Genomic DNA, 17193 nt, shown 5'->3' with positions numbered 1-17193 from the left:
AGATTTTACTGACCTCTCAGGTTGAATACAATATTACTCCATTGAACTTGAACTTTATCGTTTATTTTTAAATTTAGCAATAGGACATTCTGGCCCATGAGCGTGTATCACTCAATTACACTCAATTGACCTAAACCCCCGTATGTTTTTGAACGGTGGGATGAAACCGGAGAAAATCCATGCAGACGAGGGGAGAATGTAAAAACTCTTTATAAACAGCATGGGATTTGAACCCCGGGACTGATCACTGGCACTTTAACGGTGTGCTAACCGCTACACCAACTGTGCTGCCTGCAAACTGTGGCAGTAAATCATGCCTTGCTGCATATTATGTCCCACATAATAGCTGAGCTGAGTTATAGTCATTGCTGAAACAGAAATATTCTTGTTTCATATCATTGGTGAAGCAATAAATAGCCACCAAACTATTCATGCATATAATGGAAATACTTAGTAATTATGTGATAGAGTATATAGATATGTTTTGGGGAGATAAATTGGGAAAGGTTTGTTAGAGTAGGTTACATACAAGCACTTTAAAACAGATTTTATTTGAAATACTGGAGCTCTGCTAATGCTAGACATATTGGCTCCACAGCTTTTGCAAGAGCCCAAGAGACTTCACTAATGGATTGTTGTTTACAAAAGGCAACAGATGAAAGAACTTGTCGGAGCCGCCTTCTGTCTAGAGTTCTAAGAGGGTCATGTGGTTTTGGCAAGCAAAGAGTGTCAAACAGGCTTTCTCACTGAGAGAGAGAGAGAGAAAGACGGAGATCATACTAGAGTGTTACAGCCAGCAGAGGCAGCTGGGACTGGAACAGAACAAGCTGCCAAGCTTGTGGAAAGCCCCATTTCGAAGATGGCCTGGTCAAAGTCCTTGTGGTTCATGTAAGAGGAGAGAACTAGCTGTCTAATGTTTCTCTTGGAATAATAGAAACATAAAGGAACTCTGTGGTGACCTGAAAGAGGTTATCATCTGGAAAACCCTGAAGGGACAAGTTTCATCAGCAAGACACTGAAGTGGCTGATGGAAGTACATCAGTTGTGGATGTCCTGGAACAACAAGTCTCTCTCTGAAAACAGACAAGAACCTTCCTGAGTGGTAACCATTTATCTTTCAAGCTCCAAAGCCTGATGAACTTCATAAATGTTAATTCTGTGCACAGTATAAGAATTGTGATCAACCAGTGAACTTGGAGGAATGAGTAGTGAGATTGGACTGTGAACCAGAGAACTTTTCTGAACTTACACACATGTGCCCTTAGAATTAGAAGGGGGTTAAGTTAGGTTAATTAAGTTAAAGTGCGATTTTGTTTTCATGTTTAAAGATAATTAAAAGCAACTTTTGTTTAAGTAATCATTTGTCTTGGTGAATATCTATTGCTGCTGGGTTTATGGGTCCTCTGGGAATTACTACATTTTTTACTGATTCATATTTAGAGTTAGTGGAAATAGAGAAAACTTGAGAGTAGAAATAGAGTGAGGGAATGGAGGATGCATAGCTACATCAAGAAGCTGAGTCTTTAACACAACCTGTCAATGAAGGATATGGAGCTTTTTAATCAATCTTTTGATTAGGTATGGTTTGATAAACCCTCAAGTGTGTAATATTATTTGATTGAATTGATCACATTATTACTGAATATTAGCCTTCCACTGCTTGAGGGAATAAAAATCCAACCTTTTTAACTACTCCTTAGAAAACTCAAGTGCACTTGTCCCAGCAACCCCATGGTGAATTCCCTTTGCACTCCTTTTATCTTATTAATGCCCTTCATACAGTTGGGCAATCAGAACTGCACACAGTACTCCAAGTTTAATTTCACCTGTACCTGCTATCGCCGAATCATGAGGTCCCATTTGTACTCAATACCCCACCCAATAAAGGCAAGCGTGACAAATGCTTTCTTCATTATCCTGTCCACCTGAGATGCCACCAAGGGAATTAAATACCTATCCCCTTAGGTTTTTCTGTTCTACAACACTCTCCAGGGCCCTGCCATTTACTGAGCAATTCTTATCCTGGTTTGACTTACCAGAGTGCAACACCTCATACTTGTAAGTTAAATTCCATTTCTTGCCTTTTGGCGACTTTCCCAACTGACCTAAACTCAGATATCCTTCTTCTCTGACATCTGCAAATTCACTAACCATGCACTAACTCACGTGTCCTCATTAAATTCCATCTGCCATTTTTCAACGCAATTTTCCAACTGGTCCAGATCTAGCTGCAAGGTTTGAAATCCTTCCTTGCTGTCTAGTACACCCTAATCTTAGTGTCATCTGTAAATTTGATGATGCAATTTACCACATTACATCAATATCATTAATATACAGTAGATAAACCTATGGTTTGTGCTTATTTTTTAATCTCCTTGTCACTTCTTCATTGTTAAATATATTTGTAATGACAATTGTTGTTCTAGCTTTTCAGTGAGATTACTGCATTGCACCAGCTTACCTCTTCCCAAGGCTCAAGAAAATCACAAGAGGAAAATATGTTGTGCTTTACCTCTTCCATGTCTGAAACACTTGAACATCAACTCTACCCAGACAATGAAATGATGAAAAGCATTCACTTTTCCAAAGATAAACCTGAAGAATCACAAAGTCTGAAAATGGCTAATATATATGAACCAATTGATCTGAGGGAATCATGTAGCATTTCCATGGAAGGACAACTTCAGGAGATCAGTCCAGTTTTCAAAGTCAGGACACCTGTCCTTTCACCTTGCTACAGGTTGAATAATTGCAAGCAATCAGAAAGGAGGGAACTGGCAGAAAACCTGATGGATAAAGAAGGAGGTTTACATCATTGTTTTGAAAGTTTGGGACATAACGATGAAGTTGGACATTCAGACAAGAGAGGCTCTGGGAACATTTTTCCAGATGCATGTCCTCATCAGTTAGGTCCACTGAACAACAAATTATTTGAACCACTGAATCATTTAGTATCAAAGAATAGCTCAGATCTTAGGGATAATGACATTTATTTTGAAAAGACTGAAGTGCCTCTCGTGGGTCAGTTTTACATGAATGGGCACACACAGATGGCAAGCAAGTTTGGGAAAAGACCAAAAGATGTGATAAGTGTTAATTCAAGCAATAATTCACAGTATGGATTATTTCCTCAGGAAGACATGAGTATTCTTCACCAAATGTTGAGTGACAAGTCTAATAACCTTGTAAAAGTACAGAAGGAATTGATTGAGGCATATCATCCAATGAACTCTTATCAAGATTTTCCTTTCTTATCTGGAAAACATTTGGATGATTCACTTTACCCATTCAATGAACCTTCCTGTCACAAGAATCAAGCTAAAGAGACTAATGAAAAGTCGACATGTGTCAGACCTACATTTACAGATTATGGGTTACCTGGTAGACAGTGTACACTTGTTGATAAACCTAACATTTGTAATAGTGTTTATTTTCAACATAAAGCAAATGACTTCTGCAGTGACACTGTAGAAGAGCAGCCCTTCAATCAAGAACCTGTTAGAAGAAAGGGACAGAAAAGACAGTACACATCAATGATTATGAATGAGTGGACCAGGTCTCCTTCAAATATCATGGAGGAATCTGTTTCAGATATTGAAGCATTTTATACGTGGCCTACAACTTCACCAGGTAACTATTTACTTTTATAGTAGACAATAATATTGGTGTCCTCTTCAAAGCAAAATATGGAAATCTTATACAAATAGTTGCTTTTAATTCTGTTTACTTTTTTAAAAAATCACTAATTGAAATTTCCAGTTCTATAAAGTTTTAAACAAAACAAGAAAGCATCAAAGAGTTCAAAGAGTATATATTTTGCAGCTGTAACTCTCATTAATCTATTCAGGATAACCTCTGTATGAGTATTTTAAGAATATTTCTCCTAAAACATTACCTCTAAACAGGACATTCAGTGAAGATGGGTTAGCAGAGGGGCCATGTGTGTGAATTAGTTATTTGACTCTGAATTCATTATTTGCAAATATTTTCTATAATTATACCAAACAGAGTTGAAACTGGTCCTCCCAATGTCAGAAATCATATTAAAATTACCTTTATGTTTCAATTCTTCATCTTTCAAATTTCTGTTTCCCTCTTTAATAAAGAGCCTCCCCTCAGTAGATACACTACAATGCTATCAAAGAATAGGCATTTTCCCTGATTTGTTCTCTTTTGGCCTTAAGCAAAGCAACTTTTAAAAATGAAGTTCAGAATTCAGATTTATTGTTAGAGTACATACAACCATGAGATTCTTTTTCTGAAGGCCAGGCAGAATTTCTACTTTAGTAACTTGAAACTGTTTCATGATTGTAATCAGAGAAGAATGAGAGGGGGTCAGGTAATGCAGAGGTGCTGAGCAGACGGACCCACAATAGCTCCTCAACAGAATCCTTAAAATCAGCAAAAAATAGCCTGCAAACTGGAAAATAACTGCTACAAAATATAACATTATGGGGAAGAAGAACAAAGCAAGCCTCCTGGGAATGGGTGATAGGCAAGCACAAATGCCGTTAAACCCGGCACATGGGAGCGATGAGATGGAGGAAGGGTCCAACACGATGGCAGATGGCCCACACTCTGCAATGATCGATGCCGACCATTGGCGATGTAATGAGTGTCATTCAGATGCTGCCAACTAGGATTAGGACCCTAGATGAGAAGGTCTGAAAATTTATGGAAAGAGTGGGTGAGCTAAAAACTGCACTTGCCATGCTGACCAACTTCATGGCAGCCGCCGAAGATAAAATTGAGGCCGCTGAAGATAGATTGGAAAGGATCAAGAATGCCACGGATGCTTGGAAGGTTGAAAGGGAGAAATTTTTGGAAAGGCTGGACTCACTATAAAATCATAACAGATGAAAGAACATAAGATTTATAGGGTTAAGGAAAGGAGCAGAGGGTCAAAAATCAGTGGGTTTTTTTTGGGAAGTGGATCCCAAAGATCCTGGGGCTAAAAGATGAGCCCATTATAATCCCTGACCAGTCCTAATAAGACTACATAACTATCGGGACAGAGAAATGATGTTACACGTGGTCAGGGAACACGATGGACCATTGAGAGATAAAGGGGACAGGATCAGTTTTTTCCATGACCTAAGTGCGACATTGGTTCAGAAGAGAAAAGAATTTGATGCAACAAAAAAAAAGTTTACGTGCAAAATAAATTGTATATGCATTGATATATCTGGGGATATTATGTGGAGATGCCAGGGGGAGAAAGAAAATATTTAAAGGATCCTCGAGAGGTGATGGAGTTGGGGCAGAAAATAAAAGGAGGGCACGAAAGGTTGATGGAAGAGCAAGAAAATTAGACTAAAGGACAAAGGGTATTATGGTTACGGACAATCATAAGATATCCTTTTTCTTGTTTGTATTTGTACGATGTAATGAGCAGTAAATGGAACAGGATATAAAATTTAAATGATGTAGCTAATGAAAACAGGATAATGATGTAGATAATGTCAATATATAATAAGGAGTTTGAATGAGGACTGTTAAAAGCTTCAATGAGAGTGGCAAGTGTACCTGGTTTGAAGGGTAATAATAGCATCAAGGGGCTAGCCATTGGCGCCAAAATAAAAGGGAGGGAATTTTGTACTTAGAAAGTGGGCATTTGTTTTGTTTTTTTTCTTTCCTGTTTTTGTTCCAGCGGAACCACCAATGTGAAAGAAAAAAATGAACTGACAGAAAGCATGCACACTGCTGTGGAAAAATACATATGGGCTACCAGAAACAGATAAGCACAAATTTAGACATCATTGAATATGACATTAAAGTTCATTAGTATTAATATAAGCAGATTGAATGGACATGTTAAAAGAAAACGGGCCTTGGTACACCTCAAGAAATTACGGACAGATATAGCATTTATGCAGGAAACGCATCTCACAAAACAAGAAAATATCAAATTGAAGAGAGATTGAGTGGGACAAGTAATTTCATTCTTGTATAGCTCCAGGGTGAGGAGGGTAGCCATTTTAATACATAAAAATATCCCAGTGGTGGTGAAGGGTGTAGAGTTGGATCAGAATGGATGATATATATTGTTGGATATAGATTATCAGATTTATTCTGAGGCTTGGACACTGATGAACCTTTATGCACCAAATACAAACAATGAATTAGTTTAAATGGAGGAGACTTCAATTTTTGTCAAGATCCCCACATTAGATAAATCTACACAGACAGTGATAAAAACTAAAGCATCGAAAACTACATTAGCATATATGAAAGGTTTAAATCTAATAGATGCCTGGAGGTTAGTTGCATTCTGAAGCTAGAGACAACTCCTTTTACTCAATTTCTTAATGTCGGCACAGTTGGAAAGCAGAATGGTCAATTTGGAATCTCTGGCTAGGTTACTATCAGATCATGCACCTTTGGTATTGACAATAATGATGCCGGGAAAACAGGTATTGATGTATAGGTGGTGCCTAAATTCTATGTTGTCCAGGAGAGGACAGTTTTGTGCCAGAGTTTTATTAAAAATATGAAAGATTTATTGATGCCACTCATGATGGATGTGATTAACAAAGTGGCGGAGACACCTTTTCAACAGCGATAGTCATGATGTTACCTAAGAAAAATAATGATCCATTAGAACCTTCATATAGACCATCTCATAATCCCACCTCAATTTGTCCATGGAGATCCTGGAGACTTTACCATTCCAAAGAATGGCACCATAAGTGTCCAAGATAATAGCTAAGGCATTGGCTGAGAGATTGGGCCAATATTTACCAAAATTAATAATTCTGGACCAAACAGGTTTTATAAAGAAAAGACAATGCACTGACAACTTGGGAAGATAACTGAATATAATACATTAGGTACAGTCCAGAAAGAATCCCAGTGTGGCAATATCTCTAGATGCAGAGAAGGCTTTTGATAGACTAGAATGGCCATACTTATTCAAAGTAATGGAAAAATTTGGACTGAGACAAATATAAATCAATTGGGTGAAAACATTATATTATAAACCACAAGCAAGGATTATTACAAATGAACAAATCTCCTCAACATTCCCCTAAAGTAGGTCTAGCACACAGGGTTGTCTGCTGTCTCCAGGATTGTTTGTATTAACTATTGAATCATTAGCAGAATACATTAGAAAAGACCCAAATATAAAGGAGTTTAAGGTGGACCAAGTCGAGCACAAAATAAACTTATTTGCAGACAATGTGCTGTTGTATGCAACATACAGGCCACCCTAGAAGATTACAGTATAATCTCCGGATATAAAGTAAATTGGGAAAGAGTGAGATCATGCCCATAACTAATTTGGATTATAGGTAATATAAACAAGGGAGTCAATTTAAATGGCAGACAGGTAGTATAAAATATCTAGGGATAACGATAGAGAGAGACTTGGAAGCTTGTATTGTTACGAGCCCAGAGGACCCCAACACCTAGCAGCAATAGATATTCACCAAGACAAATGGTTACTTAAACAAAAGTTGTTTTTAGTTAACTTTAAACATGAAAAAAGAATCAAACTTTAACTCATCTAATTCTAAGCACACGTGTATGTAATGTGTGTGTAAGTTCAGAAAAGTTGTTTAGTTCACAGTCCAATCTCACTTCTCATTCCTCCAGGTTCACTGGTTACAGGCAATTCTTATACAGTGCACAGAATTTAACATTTATGAATTTCATCAGGCTTTGGTGCCCGAAAGGTAAATGGTTACTGCTCAGGAAGGTTCTTGTCAGTTTTCAGAGAGAGATTTTTTGTTCCTTTTTAATCAGCCACTTCAGTGTCTTGCTGGCAAAACTTGCCCCTTCAGACAATTCTCCAGATGATAACCTCTTTCTTTCAGGCCACTTTTTGTTTCTCTTATTCCAAGTGACAGCCAGTCCTCTCCTCTTGTATAAACCAAAAGGGCTTTGACCAGGCTGTCTTCCAAACGGGATTCCCAGCTTCTCCTGTTCCAGTCCCAGCTACTTCTGCTGGCTGTAACACTGTAGAAGTGATCTGTGTGTGTCTCTCTCTCTTAGAGAAAGCCTGTTTGACTCTCTATGCTTGCAAAACCACATGACCCTCTTACAACAGCAAGCTATCTTGCAGACAACAGCAGCTCTAACATGCTCTTTCATCTTTTGCCTTTTACAAACAAAAATCCATTAGTGAAGTCTCTTGAGCATCTTCAAAAGCTCTTGCAAAAGTTCTGGAGCCAATACAGAGCTCCAGTATTTGAAATAAGATCTGTTTTAAAGTGTTTGTATGTGACCTACTCTAACAAACCTTTCCAAATGTATCTCCCAAAAACATAGCTATATATATCTATATACTCTGTCATAGTATAAACTAAATTACCCTGTTATACTTGCAAAAAATCAAAGACAATTTAAATAGATGAAGAAGCCTGCCCATCTCTCTGATGGGCAGGGTGAACTGTATCAAAATGAAGGTGTTACCAAGGTTTCAGTTTTTTTTTTCAGTCCATTCCAATTTACCTGCCACAGATTTTTTTCAAGACATTGAACAGTAATATAAGAACTTTTCTTTGGAATGGCAAAGTCTCCAGGATCTCCATGGACAAATTGAGGTGGGATTATGGATTGGAACAGGGGGCTGTGATTAGCAGATTTTAGAAAATATTACTTAGCAGCCCAGTGGAGATTCCTCGCATCTTTATTTGAAGGTGACCCACTAAAATGGGTTAACATTGCATGGAAGAGAAGGTGGCAAAGGATTTCACCTATAAGACAGATACAATACTAAATGAATAGGTAAAAGAATGGATAAGCCCATTCTAAACCATCTTATAAGAACCTGGAAGGAAATTAATGATTGTATTGGTAAAGATATTGTAATATCACCAAAAGCACCCTTGATATGCAATGAATTGATGCCTATGAACTTAGGCAACAAAATTTTCATATTTGGCATTGAAAGGGGATCTGAAATATCAAGGATTGCAATGAAAATAGACAGCTTATATCCTTTGAACAACTGAAGGATAAATACACTTTGCCTAATGAAACCTTCACTATTTTCTCCAGTTAAGATCCTCCCTCTGGGAAAAATGGGGCCCCCACAATGATCCTACCTGAAGGGAACAAGGTGGAAGTTACTTCGACTGGGAGGCGCTCCCAAATTTATATCCAGGATATATTTTGTGCTTCAAAATGAGAGCCCAAAACCGGGCCTACAAAGATTGAGAAAGAAGTGGGAGTCGGACTTGGGAATAACAATTGATGCGGAGTGTTGGTCAGATTTATGTTAGGAAAGTGTGACATCAGTGATCAATGCTAGACTAAGATTGGCTCAATACAATTTCTTACACAATTATACCTCACATCACAAAAATTACATAAGGAAAACCAAGGATATTGGAAATGTGCTTATGTGTGGGTTAGAAATTGATACTTTTATACGCTCCACATGGACCTGGGCAAGGATGAGACCATTTTGTCTTGAATTATCTAACATATTAACTACAATTATGGGAGTAGTCTTCCCGCTGGACCCAGAGTTGTATTTATTGTGAAACTTGGAGAATGTGGGCAGAAAATTAACAAAATTCCAAATTAAGTTTGTAGATATTGCCGTCAGTAGCAAAAAATGTATTGCGATCACCTGGAAGTCACACTCCCCCTTCCTCATCACTCGATGATCCACGGAGATGCACAGTTGTGTGCCCTTAGAGAAGATAACATAATTTAAGAAATAAATATGACACTTTTGCCAAAATATGGCAACCTTATCTAGAGCACTTCAGTGCCCAGTTATAATGACTGCTCACAAGTCAAAAAATCTGATAAAACATGTAAAGACAACAGCAGTGAAGCACCTCAAAGAGTGGAAGTAGATAGAAAGACTGGCAGTACGCTGAATTTTTCTTTTCTTTCCTTTTTTCTGTTTCTTTAGTTGTTTTGTTTTCCTTTTTTTAATTTTTTTTATTTTTCACACTATGAACCATATTAACCAAAATACACACAAACATTTCCCTCTTGAATATACACAGTGTCATTTTCTCCCCTTTTCCCCCCCTCCCTTCCCTCCCTCCTTTCCACCCCCCTCCCTACTCACTAAACGTTCAACATATACAATACAATAAACCCATTGATGACCCATTGTCATCACACAATGAAAATAAACAAGAAAATTGTGTCATCTACTTTTACACACTGGGTCAGTTCATTTCGTCTTCTCATTCTGTCATTTTAGGGGGTGGAGGTCCGCGGTAGACCCTCTCTGTTGTGTTCCATGTACGGTTGATGTTTGGGGGGAGGGAGGGGAATTACAAGTAAATTGACATTGTATCTGAAGGTCAAGCGATTTGTATTAAGAATGTGCAAATGTAAAAATTACTGTTTTCAAAAGTGATATGTTTGTTTTGAAAAATGAAAAATAAAAATTTCAAGAGAAAAATGAGAGCCTTATGCTCCACATCTCCTGACCATAAGATAATGGAGTGGAAGTAGGCCTTTCAAGTCGAGTCCAATCCTCCATTCCATCATGAGCAAATATATTCTCCCACTCTGCCCCACTCCCCTGGCTTCCTCCCATTTTTGATGCCCTAACTATTCAGATACCTATCAATCTCTACCTTAAATGCACCCAATGACCCAGTCTACAAAGCACCCTGTGGTAGCAAATTCCAGAGGTTCACCAGTCTATAACTAAAGAAATTTGTTTGCATTTCTGTTTTAAATGGGTGATCTTCAATGTTGAAGTTGTGCCCTCTTGTCCTTGACTTCTCTACCATGGAAACAACTTTGCCACATCTATTCTGCCAGGCCTTTCAGCATTTGAAATGCTTCAAAAGGATCCCCCTCATTTTTCTGAACTCCAAGTAGTACAGTCCAAGAGCTGTCAAACATTCCTTATATTCTAATCTCTTCATTCCAGGAATCATTCTTGTGAATCTTCTCTGAACCCTCTCCAATGCTAGCACATCTTTTCTCAAACAGGGAGCCCAAAACTGTATCTCATACACCAAGTGAGGCCTCGCCATCGCCTTATAAAGCCTCAACATCGCATCCCTGCTCTTGTATCTTATTCCTCTAGAAATAAACGATAACATTGCATTTGCTTTCTTCACCACTGATTCAAGCTGGAGGTTAACCTTTAAGGTATCTTGCATGAGGACTTGAAAGTCCCTTTGCACCTTCAAATTTTGAATTTTCTCCATATCCAAGTGTTGGCGTAGCAATTACTGCAATGCCTTTACAACGATTGGGACTGGACTAGGGTTTGAATCCCACGCTGTCTGTCAGGAGCTTGTACATTCTCCCTGTGTCTGTGTGGGTTTTCTCTAGGGGTTCCAGTTTTCTCCCACTGTTCAAAAACGTACAGGGGGTGTAGGTTAATTTGCGGTAAATTAGGCGGCACAGACTCGTAGGCTGAAATGGGCTGTTACCGTGCAATGTCTAAATAAAATAAATGATAGTATGGTCTGCTCTTTTATTCCTTCTTCCACAGTGCATGATGGTTCACATTCAAATATTGTATTTCATTTGCCACTTCTTTGCCCATTCTCCTAATTGATCTGTCTCTCTGCAGCCTCTCTGTTTCCTCCTGACTACATGCCCCTCCACTTACCTTTGTATCATCTTCAGAGTTAGCCACAAAGCAATCAAAATCATTAAAGTGCAATGCAAAAAGAGGTGGCCCCAACACCAACCTCACCGGAACACCACTGTTTCCACTCTGTTTCCTGTGATCAGCCAATTCTCTACCCATGCTAGAATCTTGCCTGTTTCCTGATCAGTCAATTCTCTACCCATGCTAGTATCTTGCCTGTAATTCCATAAGCTCTCATCTTGCTAAGTGGCCTCAGGTACAGCGCCTTGCGAAAGGCCTTTTGAAAGTCCAAATATACAACATCCACTGCATCTTCTTTGTCTTGCCTGCTTGTGATTTCCTCAAAAGATTGCAGTAGGTTTGGCAAGCATTATATTTCCCTTATGGAAACCATGCCGACTGGTCTATCTTGTGCACCACAAGATACTCCGTAACATCATCCTTGACAATCGACTCCAACAACTTCCCAACCACCAATGTTTGGCTAACAGGTCTATAATTTCCTTTCTATAGCCCCTCCCCCTTTTTAAATAGCAGAGTGACCGTTGCAATTTTTGAGTCTTCTGGAAACATGCCAGAATCTGTTAATTCTTGGAAGGTCATTACTAATGCCTCCACAATTTCTATAGCTACTTCTTTCAGAACCAAAGGGTGCATTTCATCTGTATGACAGAATATAGATATGTTTTTGGGAGATAAATTGGGGCAGAGTTTTTAGTGTAGGTGTAGCAGACGAATGTGCCCTAATTCACCAAAATACATTTCAGAACAGTAAAGCCTGTTCAGAGGATTAATGTGGAACAGATTAGTAGGCCTGAAATTAAGTCTGAGGAGAATGTGAAGAGAAAAGATGAAGGTAAAGTGGGAAAGGACAGAATGTCTGGATTTGTATGTTATTTTTGTAAGAAACCTGGACATGTTATTGTGAATTGTCTAGTACTGAAAAAGAGACGAGAAAAGGAGGTTTTACCAGGAGCATGTATTCAGACAGTTGGATTTAAGGAGAGCAGATGTTCCAAACTTGGTAAGGGTGTCATGGATAAGTCTGGAAGGCTACTGTTGGACCTTTCAGCTTCCCAATCACCTTCTCTCTGATGATCATGACTGCACTCACCTCTCTTCTCTGACATCCTTGGAAGTCCAATATACTCCTAATATCTTCCACAATGAAGACTGATGCAAAATACTCATTTAGTTCCTCTGCTATCTCCTTGACTTCCATTTCAATTTCTCATAGTATCATTTTTTATCAGTCCTATGTCTTGTCTTACCTTTTTTTAAAACATTTAATTAAAAAGCTTGCAAACAATAAAAATATATATTTAAGTTTCCATGGATAGGAGTTTGTTCTTAATGGAATGTTCTTATCAGTGAGAAGCATTATAGAGAGTTTATTTTTACGATAATTCAATGTTACTGCTGGCTGATTTGGCCAAAACCAGAACATTACTATAACTTCACAAGCAATAAAGTTCAATGACCAAATAATAAATTGTAAATAAGTTGAGTTTAAGTTTTTGTCAAATTAAAAAATCTAATCTAGTCCTATCCTTGACTAGAAATTAAAACAGTTAAGGGACATAGAAACCTCCAGTTTAACAGCAGAATAATGTAGTGCACTTTACATGATATAAATAACAGTCAGAAAAAGTCACAGTACGGAAAACAATCCATTCTTCAGAGACTGAACGAAAATTATGATGCATGATCCCACTTTTTCTCCCTTGGCATTTCGCCTTGCATTTAAGTATTTAAATGCAAGGCAAATTTTAAATGTAAAGAGAGTTTCTGCTTCAAAAGTACCACCCTTTCTAATAGTGAATTCCAGATCCTACAACTAAGGGTTGAAAAAAAATTCTTCTCGTCTCATCCTTCTACCAATTATTTCAAATCTTTGATTATTGCTAGGAAACAAATTACCCCTTTTATAGTTTTAGAATTCTCTTGCTTTTGTATAAAGGTATGCTCTTACTTACGATAAACAGGGCTATTGGAGACTCTCTGGTAATTTTTCAAAAATGCAGATCTACAAATTCTTCCTGGACATTGATGATAATTTTATGTCCAGACTAAGAGTTTGATTAAGACCAAGGGAAATGTAGGCTCATTAAAGAGAGGCAGTCATAATGGTGATAGGCTCATGGATGCAAGAAAAGTAGGGGTTTTGGGTGTGAGGTAGGGAAAATTTAGATTGTTGTGGAGTAAGTTTATATATTTTGGCACAACATTGTGAGCTGAAGGGCCTGTACTGTGCTGTAATGTTCTATGTCTATGATGAAAATCAAGTTGATAGGACGTTCCCTAAATATATTGGTGTTCAAATGAGAACAAAATATAAGTAATGCAAATGAAATGAATGCTAATGAAGAAATTAATGGGTCTTAATTTCCTTAGAGTTTTTCTACCCAGAGTATTAAAAGGCAGTAAGTTTTAAAAAAAAACAGAATTGGTTCCAATCTAACAAGATTTGTTGATCAGAAATTGTCACAATGGAATGGAAAATTACTAATAGTACTCCAATAGAGTCAGTTAAAGAAATTGGAGAATTGATTGCCTATTAGTGATGTGGAAATTAGCCAGCATTAATTGTTTATCCCTAATTTCCCTTGAAAATATAGTGGTATGCCATCATTTTGAACCATTGCAGTTCTTCTGGTGAAAGTACTGATGTATTGAATCCAAAATGGCGTCCTACAGTGGCGGCTCTTTCAAGCAGCTCTAACAGGAATAATCAAATATTTTCATTCAGAACTCCTAAAAATCAAACAAAAGTAAACGAGCAACATAAAAACAAACTTAACTGACAGCATGGAGGTCCAAAGATCGTTTGGAATCAGCAGAACCAGCAGAATTGGCAATTTCAGTCAGGCCGAGGGACATTTAAACAGCTCACGCAGGTATGAAACAACTCCACAGTTTGCAACAACTTCAAGGGAGTTTTAAAGAGATCAAGCAGGTATAATAACAACTCCTGCAGAAACAACAACAACTCCACCAGCAGACCAACGAGCCAGGTAAAGAAGACCTGACCACGTGTTCGTGGGGGGGCGGGGTGGGCTACAGGTCAAACTGAGATGCCGGGACCTGAAGCTTCCACTCCCTACCATCCTCCTGGCCAACCTACAGTCCATGGAGAACAAACTTGAGGACCTCCAAGCCAGACTCTAACATCAGCGAGACAACAGGAAGTGCTGTGTGATGTGCTTTACAGAAACATGGCTAAACACGGACATTCTGGACATGGCGCTGAAGCCTAATGATTGCATCTTCCATCACACTGATCGAACACTGGTGTCTAGAAAAACTAGGGGAGGTGGCGTTTGTGTCATCATCAATTCATCATGATACACAGATGTGACGGTCATGTCTCAGGTCTGCTCCCCCAACCTGGACCATCTGGTGATCAAGTGTCACCTATTCCATCTGCCAAGGGAGTTCACCACCATCGTCCTGTTTGAGGTATACATTTCCTTCCCAGGCTAATATCAGGTTGGCACTGGAGGGACTGAGCACTGTAAAGAAGTCTCTGACAAACTACCACCAACACATCACATGCGAGACCAGGGGAACCAACATACTCGACCACTGCTACACCACCATGAAAAACACATACTAAGTCATACAATGACCGTACTTCAGCAAGTTCAATCATCTAGGTGTACTTCTATTCCCGGCATATAAGCAGAGACTGAAGACCACAGCACCAGTGGTGAAGATGGGAAAGGTGTGGACGAGGGAGGCTGAGGATCATCTGCAGGACTGCTTTGAATCAGTAGACTGTAACATATTCAAGAACTCATCCATAGACTTGAATGAATATACAACAGGTGTCACTAACTTCTTCAAGACCACATGCAAAAACCAGGTGTTCCCCAAGCAGAAGCCCTGGATGAATCAGAGAAACCGCAACTTGATGAGGGTGAGAACGAGGGTGTTTAAGGCTGGGTACGACCTGTGGAAGGTCATCTCCAAAGCAAAGTGGCAATTCCAGAGGAAGCTAGAGGCAGAGACCGATAAACACCAACTATGGCAGGGAGTGCAGGCCATTACAGCCTACTAAGCAAAGGTGAACACTATTGATGGTTGCGATGCTTCACTACCCAATGAGCTGAACACTTGTGCCCGCTTTGAGAAAAATAACCAAACAATGCCTTCTAGAATCCCTGAAAATGTTGAGGACCTTGTGATATCTGTCTCTGAGGGGGTCATCAGAACATCATTCAAGAGGGTGAACCCTTGCAAGGTATCAGGCCCTGAAGGCATATCTGAAAGGGCACTGAAAATCTGCACCAACCAACTAGCCAGAGTGTTCATGGACATTTTCAACTGTCATTGTGGCAGTCAGAGGTTCCCACCAGCTTCAAAAGGGCATCAATCATCTCGGTACCCAAGAAGAGAAGCATGGGCTGCCTCAACGACTACTGCCCAGTTGCACTAATTTCTAATGTGATGAAATGCTTTGAGAGGCTGGTCATAGCCAGAATTAACATGTAATTAAGTAATGATCTGTACCCACTGCAATTCACCTTTTGTCACAATCACTCCTCAGCAGATGCAATATCGCTGGCTCACCACTCAGCTCTGGATCACCTCAAAAACACCAACTCATACATACAGCTGCTCTTCATAGACTGCAGCTCGGCTTTCAATACCATTATTACCTCAGTGCTGGTCATGAAGCTACGAACTCTAGGCCTCTGTAACCTCCCTCCCGCAACTGGATCCTTGGCTTTCTCATTGGAAGACCACAGTCAGTATGAATTGGAAACAATGTCGTCTCCTCACTGATCATCAACACCAGTGCACCCCAAGGATGCGTGCTTAGCCTACTGTTCTACTCGATATACACCCACGACTTTGTGGCCAGGCACAATTCCAATACCATCTACAAGTTTGCCAATGACACCACAGTTGTCAGCAGAATCACAAATGGCAATGAGGATGTGTACAGGAGGGAGATAATTCAGCTTGTTGAATGGTGTAATGACAACAACCTTGTGCTTAACATCAGCAAAACTAAGATGATTGTGGACTTCAGAAAGAAACCAGGGGAACACAGCTCAGTCCTCATCAAGGACTCAGTAGTGGAGAGGGTCAAAAATTAAAAATTCCTGGGTGTCAACATCTCCGAGGATCTGTCCTGGAGAGTCACGTTGATGCAATCACATATATATATTTATATCTATATATATATATATATAGATATACATATATATCTATCTATATATAAATATAGATAGATAGATATATATATATTTCTATATGTCTATATATATCTATCTATATAGATAGATATATATATATATATACACACATACACACTATATAGCCAGCAGCTATACTATATCCGAACTCTCGTAAACTTTTACAGGTGTACAGTGGAGTGCATTCTGGCTGGTTGCATCACTGATATGGAGACACCAATTCTCAGGACAAGAAAAAACTCCAGAGGTTTGTTAACTCGGCCTGCAACATCACAGGCACCAGATTTCAGTCCATCGAGGACACCTACATGAAGCGATATCTTAAAAAAGCAGCTTCTATGCTCAAAGGCCTCCACCATCCAGGCCATGTCCTCTTCACTGCTATAATCAGGAGCCTATAGACAAGCACTCAGCGGCACAAGGACAGCTTCTTCCCCAATACCATCAGATTCCTGAATA

At 39.1% G+C, this 17193-nt stretch overlaps 1 protein-coding gene across 1 annotated transcript in view; it reads left to right on the top strand.

The window, feature by feature from the left end:
* Positions 1-17193, top strand: part of LOC138756661 (protein shortage in chiasmata 1 ortholog) — a 241433-nt gene that overhangs the window by 211541 nt on the left and 12699 nt on the right. Inside the window, exon 28 of the mRNA XM_069923047.1 lies at positions 2427-3630. Coding sequence (XP_069779148.1) covers positions 2427-3630 — 1204 coding nt within the window. The remainder of the gene's footprint in view (positions 1-2426; positions 3631-17193) is intronic.

The sequence above is a fragment of the Narcine bancroftii genome, chromosome 1, assembly GCF_036971445.1.
Source record: "Narcine bancroftii isolate sNarBan1 chromosome 1, sNarBan1.hap1, whole genome shotgun sequence".
NCBI classification, from domain to species: domain Eukaryota; kingdom Metazoa; phylum Chordata; class Chondrichthyes; order Torpediniformes; family Narcinidae; genus Narcine; species Narcine bancroftii.
Note: the sequence above shows the minus strand (reverse complement) of the source record. Positions and strands in the feature narration are given on the sequence as shown.